At 35.9% G+C, this 15915-nt stretch overlaps 1 protein-coding gene across 6 annotated transcripts in view; it reads right to left on the bottom strand.

The window, feature by feature from the left end:
- Positions 1–15915, bottom strand: part of LOC118746068 (protein alan shepard) — a 156878-nt gene that overhangs the window by 15009 nt on the left and 125954 nt on the right. For all 6 annotated transcript variants that reach the window (XM_036479814.1, XM_036479816.1, XM_036479818.1 and 3 more), the window contains exons 5-6: positions 1704–1845; positions 1217–1587 (exon numbers count right to left, since the gene is read on the bottom strand). In XM_036479814.1, the coding sequence (XP_036335707.1) occupies positions 1217–1587; positions 1704–1845 (513 nt within the window). The remainder of the gene's footprint in view (positions 1–1216; positions 1588–1703; positions 1846–15915) is intronic.

The raw sequence follows: 15915 nt of genomic DNA, 5'->3' as shown, positions 1-15915 counted from the left end.
TCCGGGAATGGAATTGATAACTTGTGGTCGAAAGTAAACGGGTTTACCTCTCCCAGATTCTTCACTGCACGGAGCCCAACCTTCCCCCTACGAAATCCTCGGCAACCCTTTTTACCACCTGGTCAGACTATAGTTGGGAATTCACGTCGATGGCGAACCAATTCCGACGGATAAAAACCCAAAAATTTTCTCACATTCGGCAGTCTGCTCTCCTTTTCGACGCATATAACCGCGATTCTCAATAGAGTACAGAGCCGCAATAAGCTCTACAAGTCGCTAGCCGGCAGCACCTGGTGCCAAGGCAAGGAAACGATGTTTTGGCAACATACAAGGCAATTGGCCGACCAGTTATAAACTATGTAACGCCCGTGTAATCACCGGAGACTAACAGCATGAAGTTGACGTAGCTACAAGTATGCCCGAACACGGACGGTGGCTGGATGCCTTCTGATGTCACCACCTTCACGACGAGGCTCGAATGCTCATGGTGAGGAAGCACAATACGATGCCCTGTAAGCAGTTCTTAGTAGGGTGTCACAGATGTGTGCATCCGAACAGACCATCGCCTAGGCACGTCAGAAGGCACCTATACGACCTACGGACGAAGTCAAGAGGTTTCTAAAGCAACCTCTGGACCCGAGAGCATACCGACAGTCCATAAAAAGAATTCACAGGAAGTCGATCTCGACTTACACTGACTCTCGACATGTGAATACCGCTTTGGGAACATAACCACCTGACGTGGACGAGACAGAGCTTCGTCTGCCTTGGGTATTTCCCAGTTTGGTTGAAGAATGCACAATCTCAAAATTTATTCAAAAACGACCTATCCCAGCTGCTGCTTCGAGAATGCCCCATCTCAATGTAAATTCAATATATCGGCAGATGAGATAGGGCATTCTTGAAACGTTTGCTGAGATGGGGCGTGTTCGAACGATGGGAGAATTCGAAAGAAATAATTCTAGCCAACGACAGTGGTTCAGTTTGCGACAGGTACCGAAGATGATGATAAGGTGAATTGTATGTCCTTTGCCGTACATGAACATAGTCAGACTATTTCGCGGGACTGATGATGACACAAATTTTTTCTGGAACAGCCCTTTTGCATTTGCTTGTAGCACTCTTTTATTTTTGGCATTTTAAGTAGTATATCTTTAAATATACATTGTAGTTTATTTGTAAATAAATTTGTCCATTCATTTCTGAACTAACTCACCTGATCCTCAACTTGAGGTATTGGTTGCGTCATCATATAGCCTGGTATCCATTGTGAGCCAGCTGTCATTGGGTAACTACTAACTGGCGGTGCACCAAAACGTGAATACGGCACACCGATTGGTGTACCAACATTAACACTAACACCATTTTGTTGCATTGTCGGATCGTAGGTGACCGGTATGCCTTCGGCGGGATCACGCCACGTTCGCGCATTCGGATCGGGATTCTTGTAGAGATTCTTCTTTTTTGGACCACCATCGGCAAATTTAACCAAAAGTGGATCTTTGGCACCCTGTATTGTATTACCATTGAATATTTGTATAATTTGTTCGCATTTCTCGCGACTCTCCATGCGTGCGAAGCCAACGCCTAAACAATAAAGGAAGATAAAATATTTACAAAAAGAAAATGTTTAAAATATTTTATAAATAAATAGTATGTATGTATGTAAGCTTGTTTGAGGGCATTTTGAAAAATTCACTCACCTTTTGAATTCATTTGCTGATCGCGTAATATGCGAGTAGACACAACTTGACCATATTTCGAGAGCATATTCTCCAAGTCCGTCTCCTTGAAATGTGGTGGCAAATTTGCGATGTACAAATTTGTGGGATCCTGTTCTTGTTGCTGTTGAGTGATTGTCCATTTTGGTGAAAAATCGTTTTGCGTGAGTAAGTGTGTGTGTGTGTGTTTTTTTTGTTGTTGTATGGATAGATATGTGGCCCGGCGTATACGTGGATGGTTGTTGTTGCAAAGCATTGCGATTTGAAGAGATGTGTTCCATACATTATATAGAGTTTCATTTGGTGTGTGTTTTACATTTACAGTGCCGCATAAAAGTACAACATAACAAGCAATTCGAGAGCAATTCGTAAATATTGTTACATTTTGTAGTCATAACAAAATTTATTTGAGCGTTTTTGTTGTTTCGGTTAGATGTGTGGTGTTGAGTGCAGGTTGATGGATGTTGTTTAATTTTTTTTTTTAGGACACCGCAGATTGGCACATTTTTTCGCGTACGTTGTAAAACATGAGAATTAGATGGAGAAATATTTGAAAAATAAAATAATTATGAGTTAGTTAAATTTCAATATCAGACAGACATCTTTGGAAAAGCGTGTTTATGTATGTATGTATGTATGTATGTATGTATGTATGTATGTATGTATGTACGTGTAGAGTAGCAAATGTTTGCATGTTTGCATGAGTAAATATAGTATTTAATTTTACATTTGTATACATGTATGTTTGAGTGCAAGTACTTATATATGTGTAGTATGTATGTGTGTATGTACCCATCTATAGAGCTTTTAATAAATAAGTACATATATATGTATGCACATACATACATACACACTGTTGTATGCCAATATGTCCTGTTCATTTTGTTATTGCACGAGAATGCGTGTTATTCTTGTGCGCAAATCGAATCACTTATTTTTCCTAAGTTAATACTTATTTATAACTTTATTACACTATTTATATTACAATAATACATATTATACCAAAAGTGTGTGCGCTGAAATCATTATAAATCGATTAGCAGTCATTGAACTATTTGGCTTTAATTCAATTAATTTGATAGCAATTTGTCATTCGATGCCATTAAAGGCGAAGACGCGCAGTAAATTGATTGTAATTTATCCATTTGCTACATTCATTAGTTCAGCCCCTATATCATTAAGGCACATGTATGTAGTTGTGTATATTTGCTGCACCCTTCGCAGAATGCATAATCGTTACGGTGGCCATACATACTTACATATTTTAGAAATAAAAATATAGTACAAGCCTTTATTACGTACAATGTACATGCAGCAGGATGGGTTAATTTCTTTTTGACTAACTATGCACATATAGCACAGAAAGATTCTATGTGCAATTCTAAGCAAATTTGCTGAAGCAACCATGAGTCCAAATTCAATTTGGCCTTTTCCAAATTGCGACAATAGTGTTCGAAAAAAATGTGGAAATTTTCACTGTTGCTCCCTCTCGTGGAAGTTTTGAGAAAAAGATATGTGCAGAAATCGATTCCTCACACCAAAAAATTCTTTGTAGCATTTTTTTCATAGACCCAGAATAATAATTATTTCATGGAGGAGGTCATCCAAATTTTCGTAAGAATTATAAAAGTCTTTTGATAATAATTATGTGTGAGAAAATTTGTTTAAGTCATCGATAACTATTATTTTAAAACTTATACAATATAAGTCTTCTCATAATAATTATCAGCGAGATAAATATTTTTAAGTCTTCAAAGACTTTTATTTTTTAGACTTATATTTTAAAAGTCTTGCCATAATAATTATCCCTGCGATAAATATTTTTAAGTTTTCAAAGACTTTTATATTGAGACTTATATTATAAAGGTCTTTTGACAATAATTATGAGTGCGAAAAATTTTGTATTTAGTCCCGAACGGGTCCCAAACCAAGCCCCAACTAGTCCCAAACTGTTCCCGACCTAGCCCCGAACTGGTTCCCAACTAAACCTAAAATGCTCCTGAAGAACTGACTGGGAATCTCCTGAAGACAAGAAAAGTTTTCCGATCGAAAACTGTTGATTTTCAAGAATTCTACACTATTTCTACGAAAAGTTGTTTTTCCCCCATATAAAATACATGGAAAACTTTGAGCGCTTTGAGCACTCCCTATTTTTGTTTTTTTTTTTTCAAAATAAAAAAATAGGGGTATATTTTTTTTCGATATAGAACAATCCTAGGGGGTGGCGGCATTAAAAATTTGACCTTATTTCTTTTACATACATTTTTGGACCACTTTACTGTATATATTCATGTTCTGCGAGCTTTAACGGAGCCGTAATATTAAAAAATTGCATACAGGCAAAAGATACGACTTGTAGTCTCGTATGTATGTATAGAGCATCAGCTGTCACAGCTGACATAAGACCATTATTTTCTTCGGAGTTACAGTATGGTGACGAACCCTGGCCAAAGCCACGTCCAAACGAAAAATGGAAAATGTGCTTATCTCGAAGATATTTCCCGCCAAGATCTGCAAAGCTCCTAAAGCTCTTTCGGTCGTTCTTGCGACAAATTACTGGCTAGCGTAAATTATGTCTAGCTAAACATCTTATCTGCCTGCTTTGATAACAAGTTTTCGACAAAAAACCTCGTTAAGAGCGAATAGTAAAGTGTAAGAAGCTAGACTCTAGTCCATTGAAATGGAGTAACATCTGTTCAGACCGAAAGGGGAAAAAGCTCTCACATCTCTCCCAGGGACTTCAGGCCAATCAACCTCGCTGCATTTTTGGTTAAAAGTCTGGAGAGGCTGGTTGATCTGTCAGAAGTTCGAAATGCATACGATTGCTAGGCCGATTGAGGAAGCCTTCATATATATAATGACCTCACTATGGGTGCTTGTCTCGATATCGAGGGCGCCGTTAACAATGTCCTACCAGGGACTACAGTCAGATCCCTGATTAAGCTTCAGATAAAAACTGATCTTGTTAGGCTCATACACCGCATAATCAGTGACAGAATTGTCGCAGCGGAGTGGGCTGGTGCCACCGTCCATCGCAAGGTAACAGCACACATCCCAGGGTGGTGTTGTCTCTACCCTTTTCTGGATTCTGGTCGTAAACAACCTACCAGAGGAGTTGATGAGCATGTCAGGCGATTCCCCTCTGATGATGTGGCACTTTAAGGTGAACCTGATGGCTAGATGGTCTGCGAACTGCGGAACTTGCTGTCAATCCCAGTAAAACGGAACTCGTTTTGTTCACTAGGAGATATAAGGTCCCCACGCCACTCCTCACGCGGTCGGGGGCTTTCGTCTGGCGTTTTCTGACGGGGTCAAATACTTGGGCTTGATTCTTGACTTGAAGCTGTCGTGAAAGCCAGGGTTATTTACTGTATCTTCGAAACCATAGTCATGCCCATTATGTTTTATGGAGTCCTCGCCTGGTGGAATGCACTGGAGGAGGCTAGGTCAGTCGGTAGGCTAGAGCGAGTGCAATGAGCAGCGCTCACTGGAATCAGTGGAACGCTTAGGACCACTCCCACTCTGGCCCTTAACGTGCCTGACACCAGCTAGCTCTTTATCAGCGCACATCCCATCTAGGGATGAGGGGATGGAGAGCAGTAGTTGGAGGGGTCACCGGTGAACTTTTACATAGATGGGTCGAAGCATGAGTTCTCCAGGTCACGGTAGTGTTTTTCAGGCGGAGGTTGTGGCTTTAGATATGGTAATTCCCCCTTATGCCATGTATTTAACATACGCCAAAACTTGGAAAAGATCCATGACAAAGGGATCGACACTGACCACACCTTTGTCGATTTTAAAGGCGCTTTTGATAGCAAGAAAAGACGTTGCCAGTATAGGAGCTTTTGGCGGAAGAGCCCTATACGAGTCAACGGCTCAAGTTCCCCAAGCCCTGATTAGGGCCAGCAGCAGAGTGCCTGGAACCTTAAGATGGTTGCCCCTTTACCAGGATACGGAGGTAAGGGTGACATTCTGGCCTTTCGACCAAAGTGATCTAAAATGCCTGCAAGTTTTCGCACTCTGATATGTTTGGCTTATAAACAAATTTGAAATGATGAGTTGCTAAGAAATGTTAGCTCTGAATACGAATACAGAAATGGAAGTGGATAGGTCAAATCTTGAACAAAGAAGACGGCAGTATTGCAAAGAAGGCCATGGAATGGAACTCTCTAATTGGCAGAGGCAGACCCCCCGGCAGACCGCGTGAAACGAAGAGCAGTCGACCGAGAGGTGAAGCAACTCGGGTTAAGCTGGAAGGAAAACAAAGCGATTGCCAGCGACAAGAGGTACGCCTCCTCTGCATTAAAAAGATGACGTGGATAATAGTAACTTCCAACTGGCAGAAAAGAGAAGCGACTGCCGTGCTTTGTTGAACTCCGCCAAAATCGTTAAACTGTTTACAGCGCCAATCAAGAGGAAGATTTTTTTTTTTATTAATCACAAGCACACACACGCCTTTGGCATAGACCTACCCAAATTTTCTTAAGATAACTTTTATGTATGTATGTTAGTGAATATGTGAAATTGCTCATGGTTTGTCTTTATACCTCACAGGTGGTCCCATATTAATTTGGTTTAAATCGGATAATTGGATCATGAAGAAATTAACGATAATCTGATTTTTTTTTTATGAGAATTGAAGTCGGTTTTGTTCTTTGCTTAAAAATTACTTGTGTGATATCTTATTGCCGCAAAATGGCAGTTTTTATGTTTGAAAAAATTTGGTTGGCAATTGTCAGTGTTAACCATTGTTGGTATGGCCAACAGCTATCAAACCTGATATATGCGCACTCTGTATTTATTTTTTGTGTTCCACAGTGTAATCATCGTTTTTACGTACATATTTAACTCGTAATCAGCGACACCCTGTTACCAAGTTTTATATAAACGCAGTGATTAAAAAAATCTAACGTCGTATTGGACCCACCATTTTCCATTTAAAAAGTCTAGCTTCAAATTCGTAATAACCGACCCCAAAGGTTGACTGCTTGCTATATTGGGCCCGAAAATGTAAAATTTTAAAATCTAAATTCATATTCGAAATCAAAGATCATAAGTTAAATCATTCAATATTTTTACAATTTTGTCTGTCACATAAATAAGTCCGCCAGAATTTTGAGGTTAGAAAAAAATCTTGACATGATGGGGCAAACAAACTTCATATTCGTGTTCTGCGACTCCAAAAAACATATGAAACACGTGGTCTGGTTTAAGATTTATCACTTTTTAAACTATGTTCTGACATCATAAACTCGTCATGGAAAATGCACACGAAAACTCATCACAAATGGATAATCAATAATAATGGATGAGGTTCTAACTGTTTTGCAGATTTTACGAAGAGCGAGCCTACGACGTATCGAATTATTAAACGGTTTAACGGTTTAAATTAAACCGATTACTTTTGTAAAGTTTTATCACAGAAAAACTACACTGCTTTTTTATCAAACTATAAAATGTGCATTAGGGTGGTCCAAATTTTTCCCTAGCGACCCCAGAACTGAAGAATATCGAAAATAAGGAAACCCGCATTTTATGTTTTGAAATCGGTAAAAGCCGCCGGGGCTTTGAAGTTTTCCATATATTTTCTATGTGAAAAATAAACTTTTTGTTAGAATCGCAATAAAATCATTAAAAATAAATAGTTTTTTGATCGGATATATTTGATTTCAGGAAAATAAATTTCCCCTTCAGAAATCTGCAAACAAGGAAATGATGATGCATATTTAACTTTAAAATTTTATGAACTACTTTTTTCACGACCAATAACCTCATCTTTATACACAAATTGGTTATTTTATATGATCGTAACCACATAACGCACGTTTCGCAAAAAATAGTTAGTGAGATTTTAGAGTTAAATTTTCATCATAATTCCATTGTTGAAAGATTTTTATTTATTATATTATAAAAAGTATATTTTTAACAATTTTGTAACAATTCTACGAAGAAATGTGTCTTCCTCAAATAAAATATATCGAAAACTTCAAATCCCCGGCGGTACGATAAAATATTAACCGACTGCAAAATAAAAAAAAAATACGGGTAACCTTCTTTTCCGTTTTCTACAATACTTGGGGGTGGCAGCAAGACAATTTCAAAAAGTTGAATTTCTTGTGTATTTTTAGACCATCCTAATGTACATGCATATTTTTTCAGTTCCATATTTAAAGATTTTGATATGAATCGTGTTGACGGTCAATCGAAACTATTGCTGAATCCATCGTAGGCTCCATTTACCTAAAATCACTGAATCTGGTGTTAATATACTTTGAAAAGTATTTTGTTAGCTTTCCGATTAGTCGTACTTTTTGGATCAAATCAGACATCTTACGAGCCAACTTCGTGTGTAAAATTTTATTCGAAATTCACAAATGTATATTTAATTTAATTTCTTCAACTTTAGTTTTGTAGTTTTCGTTATAAAGACAAGCCATGAGCATATATACATAATTGTAATTCAATAACTTATTTAATTTCTTAGCAAACATTAGTAATAAATGTAGTAATTTACATATAGTACATATCTATGTATGAATGAAATATAAGTAGGTATGCATATAAAATAGTTTCAAATAGTTTATTGGGTTTTTAGGCCGGCGCAGTAGTAGATTTCTTCTATTTCAAATGAACTTCAATTCTGTTGGCTATTCGGAAAATTTATTCTAATAACTAACAGGGGTTATTTACGCAATTACTAAAAGTTATATATGTACGTATATATTTTTTTTTATTAAAAGTTTTACTACTAGGAATGAGTGTACGCAAGTATTTAAAAATCACCTAAAATGACAATGATAAAAAAAATTAGATTTGTACAAATTAGTAGTAAAAACCAGTTATTGTTATTAACATCGTGAATTCTTCTAAAGTAAAAATAAGCTATTTAGTCGAAAAAGTTCACGTAGATTAATATTTTAATTTTTGATGATTGTTCGGCGGTTTTAGAACTATCTTTGTAAAAAATTGAATTTTTCAACATTACAAGAGATTAACCGCCCAATTCTGTGTTTTCTTGATAAATTTTTTGTAAAGAAATTTTATCAAGATTTTTATCAAGTAAAAGCTCCCTTCGCATTCTGTGTCAATATTTATAAAACAAAAAGCTCTACGATTTTCACATGAGTGGAACTGACTTCCACATGAGTAGGACTGATTTCATTGTCACATAGGAAAAATATGAATTTAAAAACAAAAAAGCTTTTGACTGCAGTAGCCGAGTAGGTAAAGATGACGACTATAATTCCGTTGCAGGTTCAAATGCTGGCACGTGGGTATTTCATTGTTAGAAACAAATTTATTAATATACAAAATTTATAAATTTCACATGAATATTTAATTTGTCAATAGCATTTTCAATCTTGATAATTTATCAGGAAAAGAGCTTTTGATATCTGTGCTAGAATACCAATTCTTGATAAATAATAAAAAATTGACAAATTATAAAGATTTTCAATTTTTCAAGTGCACAGAATCGGGCTGTAAAAATTACTTTAAAGTTCAAGTAAATATTTAGTAGCAAAGAGATAAAAGTTTGTGGAGGCGGGGAGCAAGGGTATTTTCCTCCGTACCCGGAGTTTTCAGGGGCTCGAATTTTTTCCGAAAATTAAATTGAAATATAGAAATATTTTGCTATATATGCATGTAGTACCGGGCCCGGTTGTTAGAATATCCGTTAGAAAAAAGAAGATTTAACGCTCTTAGTAAAGTTTAAAAAATTGGTTTAAAGTAAGTCATTTAGCTCGCCTCTCTCTCTTGCTTTCAGAGCGTACTTCTGAGCAAAGGGGAAACTCGTTAGCAATGGGCTCACATTTCTCGTCACTTGCGTACCTCTACCGAGGTGGGTATCAGTTCTCAGCGAGCGCGGAAAAGCAACTAGTACGACGCACAGTGGTGTAAACGCGAAATTTATTATTCAAAAAGGTCTACAGGTGTACTTGCCGGGCGAAAATAATAATAATAATAAATGCAATTTCTTAACCGCTTTAAACTAAATTTTAATAGGCTATAAAACTGTATACCTACATTTTTTTTAAAAATACAAAAAATTATAATTTTGTTGATTTTTTTTTTAATTTTAAAATTTTGCATGCACATTTTTTTCGTTTTGGGGGAACATTATAATTGTTTTAAATCAGTTTTTTATTAATATTCATTAGCAGGAGCAGGAAAATCGATTTTCTTCGAAATTGCTACTTCCTCTGCACTTTGTACTAAAAAATTTAATATGAAAAAATAAAAATTTAAAAAAGTGCTCCGTAGACCTGTTAAAAATTTTGTTTTATCTTTCAATAAAAAAAAAACATGAAAATCCGGCAAGAATTGTAGGCTGTAAACTTTTTTGAATAGTGAATTTCACAGCGCAACGTTATAAGGTCCTATCGAGTGAATTTTGTCAAAGGTTCTACGCCATCGTCGGCAAATTGATTGAACCTGCTCGCTTTTGAAATCGACCATTGATCAGATATTCATCATACGCCAAATCTTGGAAAAGCTCCGCCAGAGGAGGGTCAACTCTTGCTACCACTAAACGAAGCGAAATAGCCTTTATCTCTCTATGTCTGATAGAGGCATTTCTGTTAAAATAATTGTGAAGGACTTCACCGAGACAAGATGGACTACCCATCATTTCTACAATCTGATGTTGAAGGCAATAACAAGATCTTTTGAACTGAGCCACTCAGGTATTATTTTCTATAAGAGCATACAATTGCTGGAGCAATTCGTTCCGTTTCTTCTGTTTTCTGCGTGCTGGACTATGACAATGTGCGATGGGGTGGTTCTTGTAGTATTTTAGAGTAAAATTCTAAGCCATTGCGCATTGGCCCTACAACTACATCGATGTTGTCCTGCGCATTATCCCACGCCTCTTACTTCTACAGATTCTGTTGAAAAAGCTGTGTTAACACAGAGATGTCAGGTGGAGACCGCAAGTTACCACTGTTAAACCATATCTGTCTTGCCGAATTTTTTACCATCGCTGACTTAACATCAGTTGTCATTTCGTTGTTTGACAACTCAGTTTTCATTTTACCGCGCCAACTACATTGGGTGTAGTCGATCTCATTGGCTTGATGCCGTTTTGAAAGTGATATGTTAAGACAGCAAGCAGCAGCCCATCACATGAGAAAACGGGACAAACTTAAAACAGAAATTTGACAGATGTTAAGACACATTTAGTAGAAGGTGGGGTTAAGACATAGCGGCTACGCTTGCCAGGCCATGTCGTGCATTGCTGCAGGCCTGAAAGTATTCGAAACAGTTCGCGCGTGTGTACATACTCGAGGAAAGTACTCTCTACATTGGATAGGCCAGGTCGAAGAGGCATTCGGCTTCATTAAGTAACAAGAGTAGACCACTGGGGGTTAAAGCGTCATGAAAAAGAAGAAGAAGAAGTTCAGCTGACCTGGTTTGATCGCCTCCAAATTGAAAAGAAGAAAACTCAACCGATGTTTCACATCGCGCTTGCGCGTGAACCAGCCTATTTTTGCTGAACAGTAACTGCTTTGATTTGCTTCACCGAACTTTGAAAAACAGACGAACGTGCTCAAGTCGAAGAAGTTTACATACATACATATATATTGTAGTATAACCTGTATGAACTTTTTCAACTACATACATACATACAAAAGTATCTACAACGCGAATTATTCTAAAAGTCGCTTATTAGTTATAATGAAAATAATATTACAATTAAACGTTACTGAAACGTTGCAAATTATTGAAAGAATTCTTTTACTAATTAGCTATTTAAGTAATGTAATTTGAAATGTTTACAAAAATGTGTAACGATGTATGTATGTATGCTGGATGTGTGGAAGTTTCCAATGTATTGAATATTTCGTTTTGTATGACTTAACTTTAAAGAGATAGCGCCGATTTAATGAAAACTGTCTATATAAATATGTATATGCATTTTATATGCGTTAATTAATATTTGTATGTATATGTATTTTTGCAACTCTGCGCTCAAGAATTTGCATGAATTTTGAGTTAAATTAATTAATTGTATTGTGCTGATTTGTGAAGTATGAAATGTGATACCCCGCTTCAATATTTTGTTTCCTACATTTTGGTAATACATACGCGAATGTATGCATGAAAAATTTTATTTACTACGTGGTTTTGTTAAAAGTTAATTTTGCACCGTGCGACAGTTATTTCTAAAACAAAAAAAAAAAAAAAATCAATATATTCGCAGAACGAGAAGCCAAAAATAGTAAAGCTGACTATAGGTTTTTTAGAACTACTTTGAAACGACAAGGATATAAATTGGTTTAAAAAATTCAGTGCAATATAGAATCACGATATGAACATCAAATAATAGACAAAATTCTATAGAACTGAAAGAGATTAAACACTTTTGTGCACGCGGACGAATAGGCATTGAAAATGGCCTTTTTGAAATTGTATCCTTGAATATACTTGAAAACCACGACCACATTAGTCGAATTTCGTTCTTCTAACTTTACTAGCTTGAAAAAATAAAAAAACACAGTTTTACTATACATATTTGGTCCATGTTTTTGTGAGCATTAATGTGATTCATTTTGTGTGTTTTGGTTTTTTTTCTGTTTTTGTCGCACGGTTTTATATGTGTAATAATTTAATTTAAATTACTAATTAATATTAAATTAGTAATTACTATGAAATTTAGTTTTGTAGTTTTCGACGATTGGAGTAAAAACAACAATAAGCTTGTCTATATTATAGAGAAGTAATGAAATTCAAAATTTTCTTCCTAAAGGAAAGCATACACATTTTCAGGAAGTAGAATGAGCAAATTGTAGCATCATTTGAAGTGTTAAATATTTTCAATTTTTAATTTTTAATATAGTTCCTATCATAACCATACGACAACGCATTTTGGACAATTTTCGATTACGCAGGGCACAAAACAAAAAACAAATGTTAGATATATTTTTGATAGACTTTTTTGTGCTGATTCTCAAACATTGCAGACAGAAACTTTATACCCACTGACTCGTAATCAGCACAACAAAATCTATCCAAAATGGCTTTAACCTTTGCCTCACCAAAATTGGTGTTGCCCTGTGTTATTTATTTTTTTATTATTAGATTAAGGTGGGGTTTTTTAATAAAAATATAGTTAATTTAATAACAAAAAACCATATAAATCCAAGCTTCCACTTTTGTAGAAAAATTTTAAAAATCCGCAAATTTTTTTAAAAAATTCATACTCTTTATTCACAATTTTTAGAAAATGTTTGCGTACGCAGTTTTATAGCTAACGTCAACAAAAAAACAAAAAAAAAAATTATTGCTGGCAATTTATTATACTAGTTAAATGGGCTATACACCTGCATACCTTATATATTTCCTACAAATTCTAAATAAAAAGTGTGAAATTTTTACGAAACTTTGTTCATTTCTTAAATTCCTGTTCAAAGCTGGGATTTATTTGGCTTTTTGTTATACTTACAATGAACTATATTTGTATAAAAAATTTTGCCAGTGTATGCGTGTCGTATAGTTATGACAAGCACTATAGTTTTCGATTACCTACAAACGGAAACGAGCGGATATTCCTACAGCGGTATTGCCCTAACCTTCCTTGGAAGTACTTTAAGCTGTTATGTAGTGTATTATGTTTTATGAAAAGTAAAGACATTTTGTTCGGAAGTACGAAATATTATACTATATCAGCTACTTATATTTCACTACCTACGATTCTTAAAAAGAAAGTCTTTATTAAAAATATACATTTTAATTACATATAATATATATATATTTTTTTCAATTACTTTCTATTTTCTAAGCATTTAGTTTTAAAATAGGCATTATGTACAATCCATACATACAAAAATACTTTACCTACTTAATGGAGAGTCAATTGTAACTTACTATGTGTATATAATTTTGGTAAGGTATGGATTTTTTTTTTTGTTAAGTAAACATGGTACGCAGTTAGTTACCTACATTTCGTTGAACGAACTTCTAAATTAGATTTCTCATTTTACTGCTAAAGGAATTATTGGAGAGAGATATATTTTAGTTATATCAAAAACAAGTTTTCTTTTACTTTTACTAAATATTTGATACTGAAAGAAAATTCAACGACGTCGGAAGGTTTAATACGCAGTGAACGTAGTATTTCTTTAGATCAATTCGGTGATTATCGCAGCTTGGATTAGCCAAATTATTAAACAACTGCTTGACCAAACGGTACAGTCAGAAAACTTATTGTCAGTTGGGTTTCCCAATTGTAAAGACCGTCGCGAACTGCCTCTAATATTTAAAATGGTTTGGAATACAGATTTTGGCTTTCTTGCATTGACATTGATTGCCTTCAAAGCAATTTAAGAGGAAAAGTCGTTAGTCGCACATATGATCAGAGGATCTGCATCACATTGAGATATTTGGCTTCTGACTTGAATTCGTAAGACCTAAATTCATGTGCGCCATTACTCTCCATACTCTAGAACTCACCATAATGGAAATTTGTTCCTCCTGTAACCTCGTTTACTGCGTAACACAAGCTACAGCTACCATATTGGCATAGTGTAGTTGAGAAACGCTGTACTCCAGTTGCGACTTTGGTTATGTGCGGTGAAAAAGCGAGAAACTTATCGGAAGTAACCACCAGTGTTGCCGCGTATCGTTTTTAGTGGTAACCAAATTCCTTTAAAAAAAGGCTAAAACTAGCTACAGGCTACGAACAACTTGCAAGGGTAACACCACAACCCTCGACATAGTGGCGGTGGAATACAGTGGCCGCGACTATCAGATCACGGAAACTAAGTTTCGAAATTTCGATGTCCATTGTCCCGATAGAAGTTACTGGGAATTAAGTATTGCTCTCAGCGATGACGAAATACCAATTTTCGCGGACGGCTCCAAAATGGGTATCGGAACAGGATCTGGCGTCTTCTCTCAGGAGTTATCTTTGAGAGAGTCCTATAGAATCCCAGATCCTTGCGGTGTTATTAGGCTGAGATATATGCAATCGACATAGCGGCAAGGCTGGTGGGCATGGTCGACCTAGCTCTACAGCGTGGCGACGAATAACTGTTACCCAGATTTTTTGAGAAATAAAAGGGTCCTTTATAGATTTTGCCAAAAACTATTTTGTTGTTAATTTTCCACAGATTTTACTTTAGTTGTATTAATTAGTTTTCAAATTTTAATCCTTGTTTACATTTGCCAGCAGTGTAAACTTTGAGAGTAAAGTTCATTTGGCACGCAGGTTTTCGTCAGTTAATTTATTGCATATCTTCTGTAACCATAGGCAAATTTTGTCCATTTTGAGTCCCTTATAATCCCGCTTTTGTTCGACATAAGGGCTCATACTCAAAAATCGAATAGACTCGGAACTGGTGACTAGGACGGCCATTCGTTCGACCAACCTTATACAGGTTTTTTCTTTTTTGTATTTTTTTATACAAAGCCTAAGAAAAAATACACCTGAAAAAGACTTGCGTGCCAAATGAACTTTTCTCTCAAAGTTTAAACTGCTGGCAAATGTAAATAGGGATTAAAATTTAATAACTAATTAATACAACTAAAGTAAAATCTGTGGAAAATTTACAATAAAAACTTTTTTCGCAAAATCTATAAAGGACCCTTTTATTTCTCAAAAAAACTGGGGTAACAGTTATTCGTCGCCACGCTGTATATTAACTTGTCTTTGTTGTTGACAGTCAGGCGGCTACCGAGTGGAAGTTCGCACCTCTAACCACTCGGCTACGGCGGACCCCTAATGCCTTGATTATTCACTATGCTCTCTTTGTAAAAGAGTGCTCTTTAAGGGAATATGATCATGGAAGAATACAAAGAGCATGCAAAACCCTACCAGGAGCGCGAAAACGAACGAATCTGACATCTCGTTGTCTGGTATAGGACTATGCCGCCTTACTAATCGATTTTCAGAGTAGACTAGTATTTGGAGATGTAAGTAAGAGATTCTAAAGCCTTAAAAGCCAAATAGCTACCTGCGTGGATGGAAATATTGCTTATTTGCTTTTCGTATTTTTGGTAACTCCACCTCAAAGTCAGTACTACATATATATAGTCTGATAGACGAAATCATCATTTTACAGCTGTTTTAAAAAGACTCTACCGCTGGACCCATTCTCCAGTTTCCAGCCATTGACCATTAGAAATGTTCTAGGCCTTGGAATATTTTTTGTTCAATTAAATGAAGATGAATATATAAAGGCGGCACTAAAGACGG

Source organism: Rhagoletis pomonella, unplaced genomic scaffold (assembly GCF_013731165.1).
Source record: "Rhagoletis pomonella isolate Grant_MI unplaced genomic scaffold, Rhpom_1.0 Rhpom_scaffold_00010, whole genome shotgun sequence".
Classification (NCBI taxonomy): domain Eukaryota; kingdom Metazoa; phylum Arthropoda; class Insecta; order Diptera; family Tephritidae; genus Rhagoletis; species Rhagoletis pomonella.
Note: the sequence above shows the minus strand (reverse complement) of the source record. Positions and strands in the feature narration are given on the sequence as shown.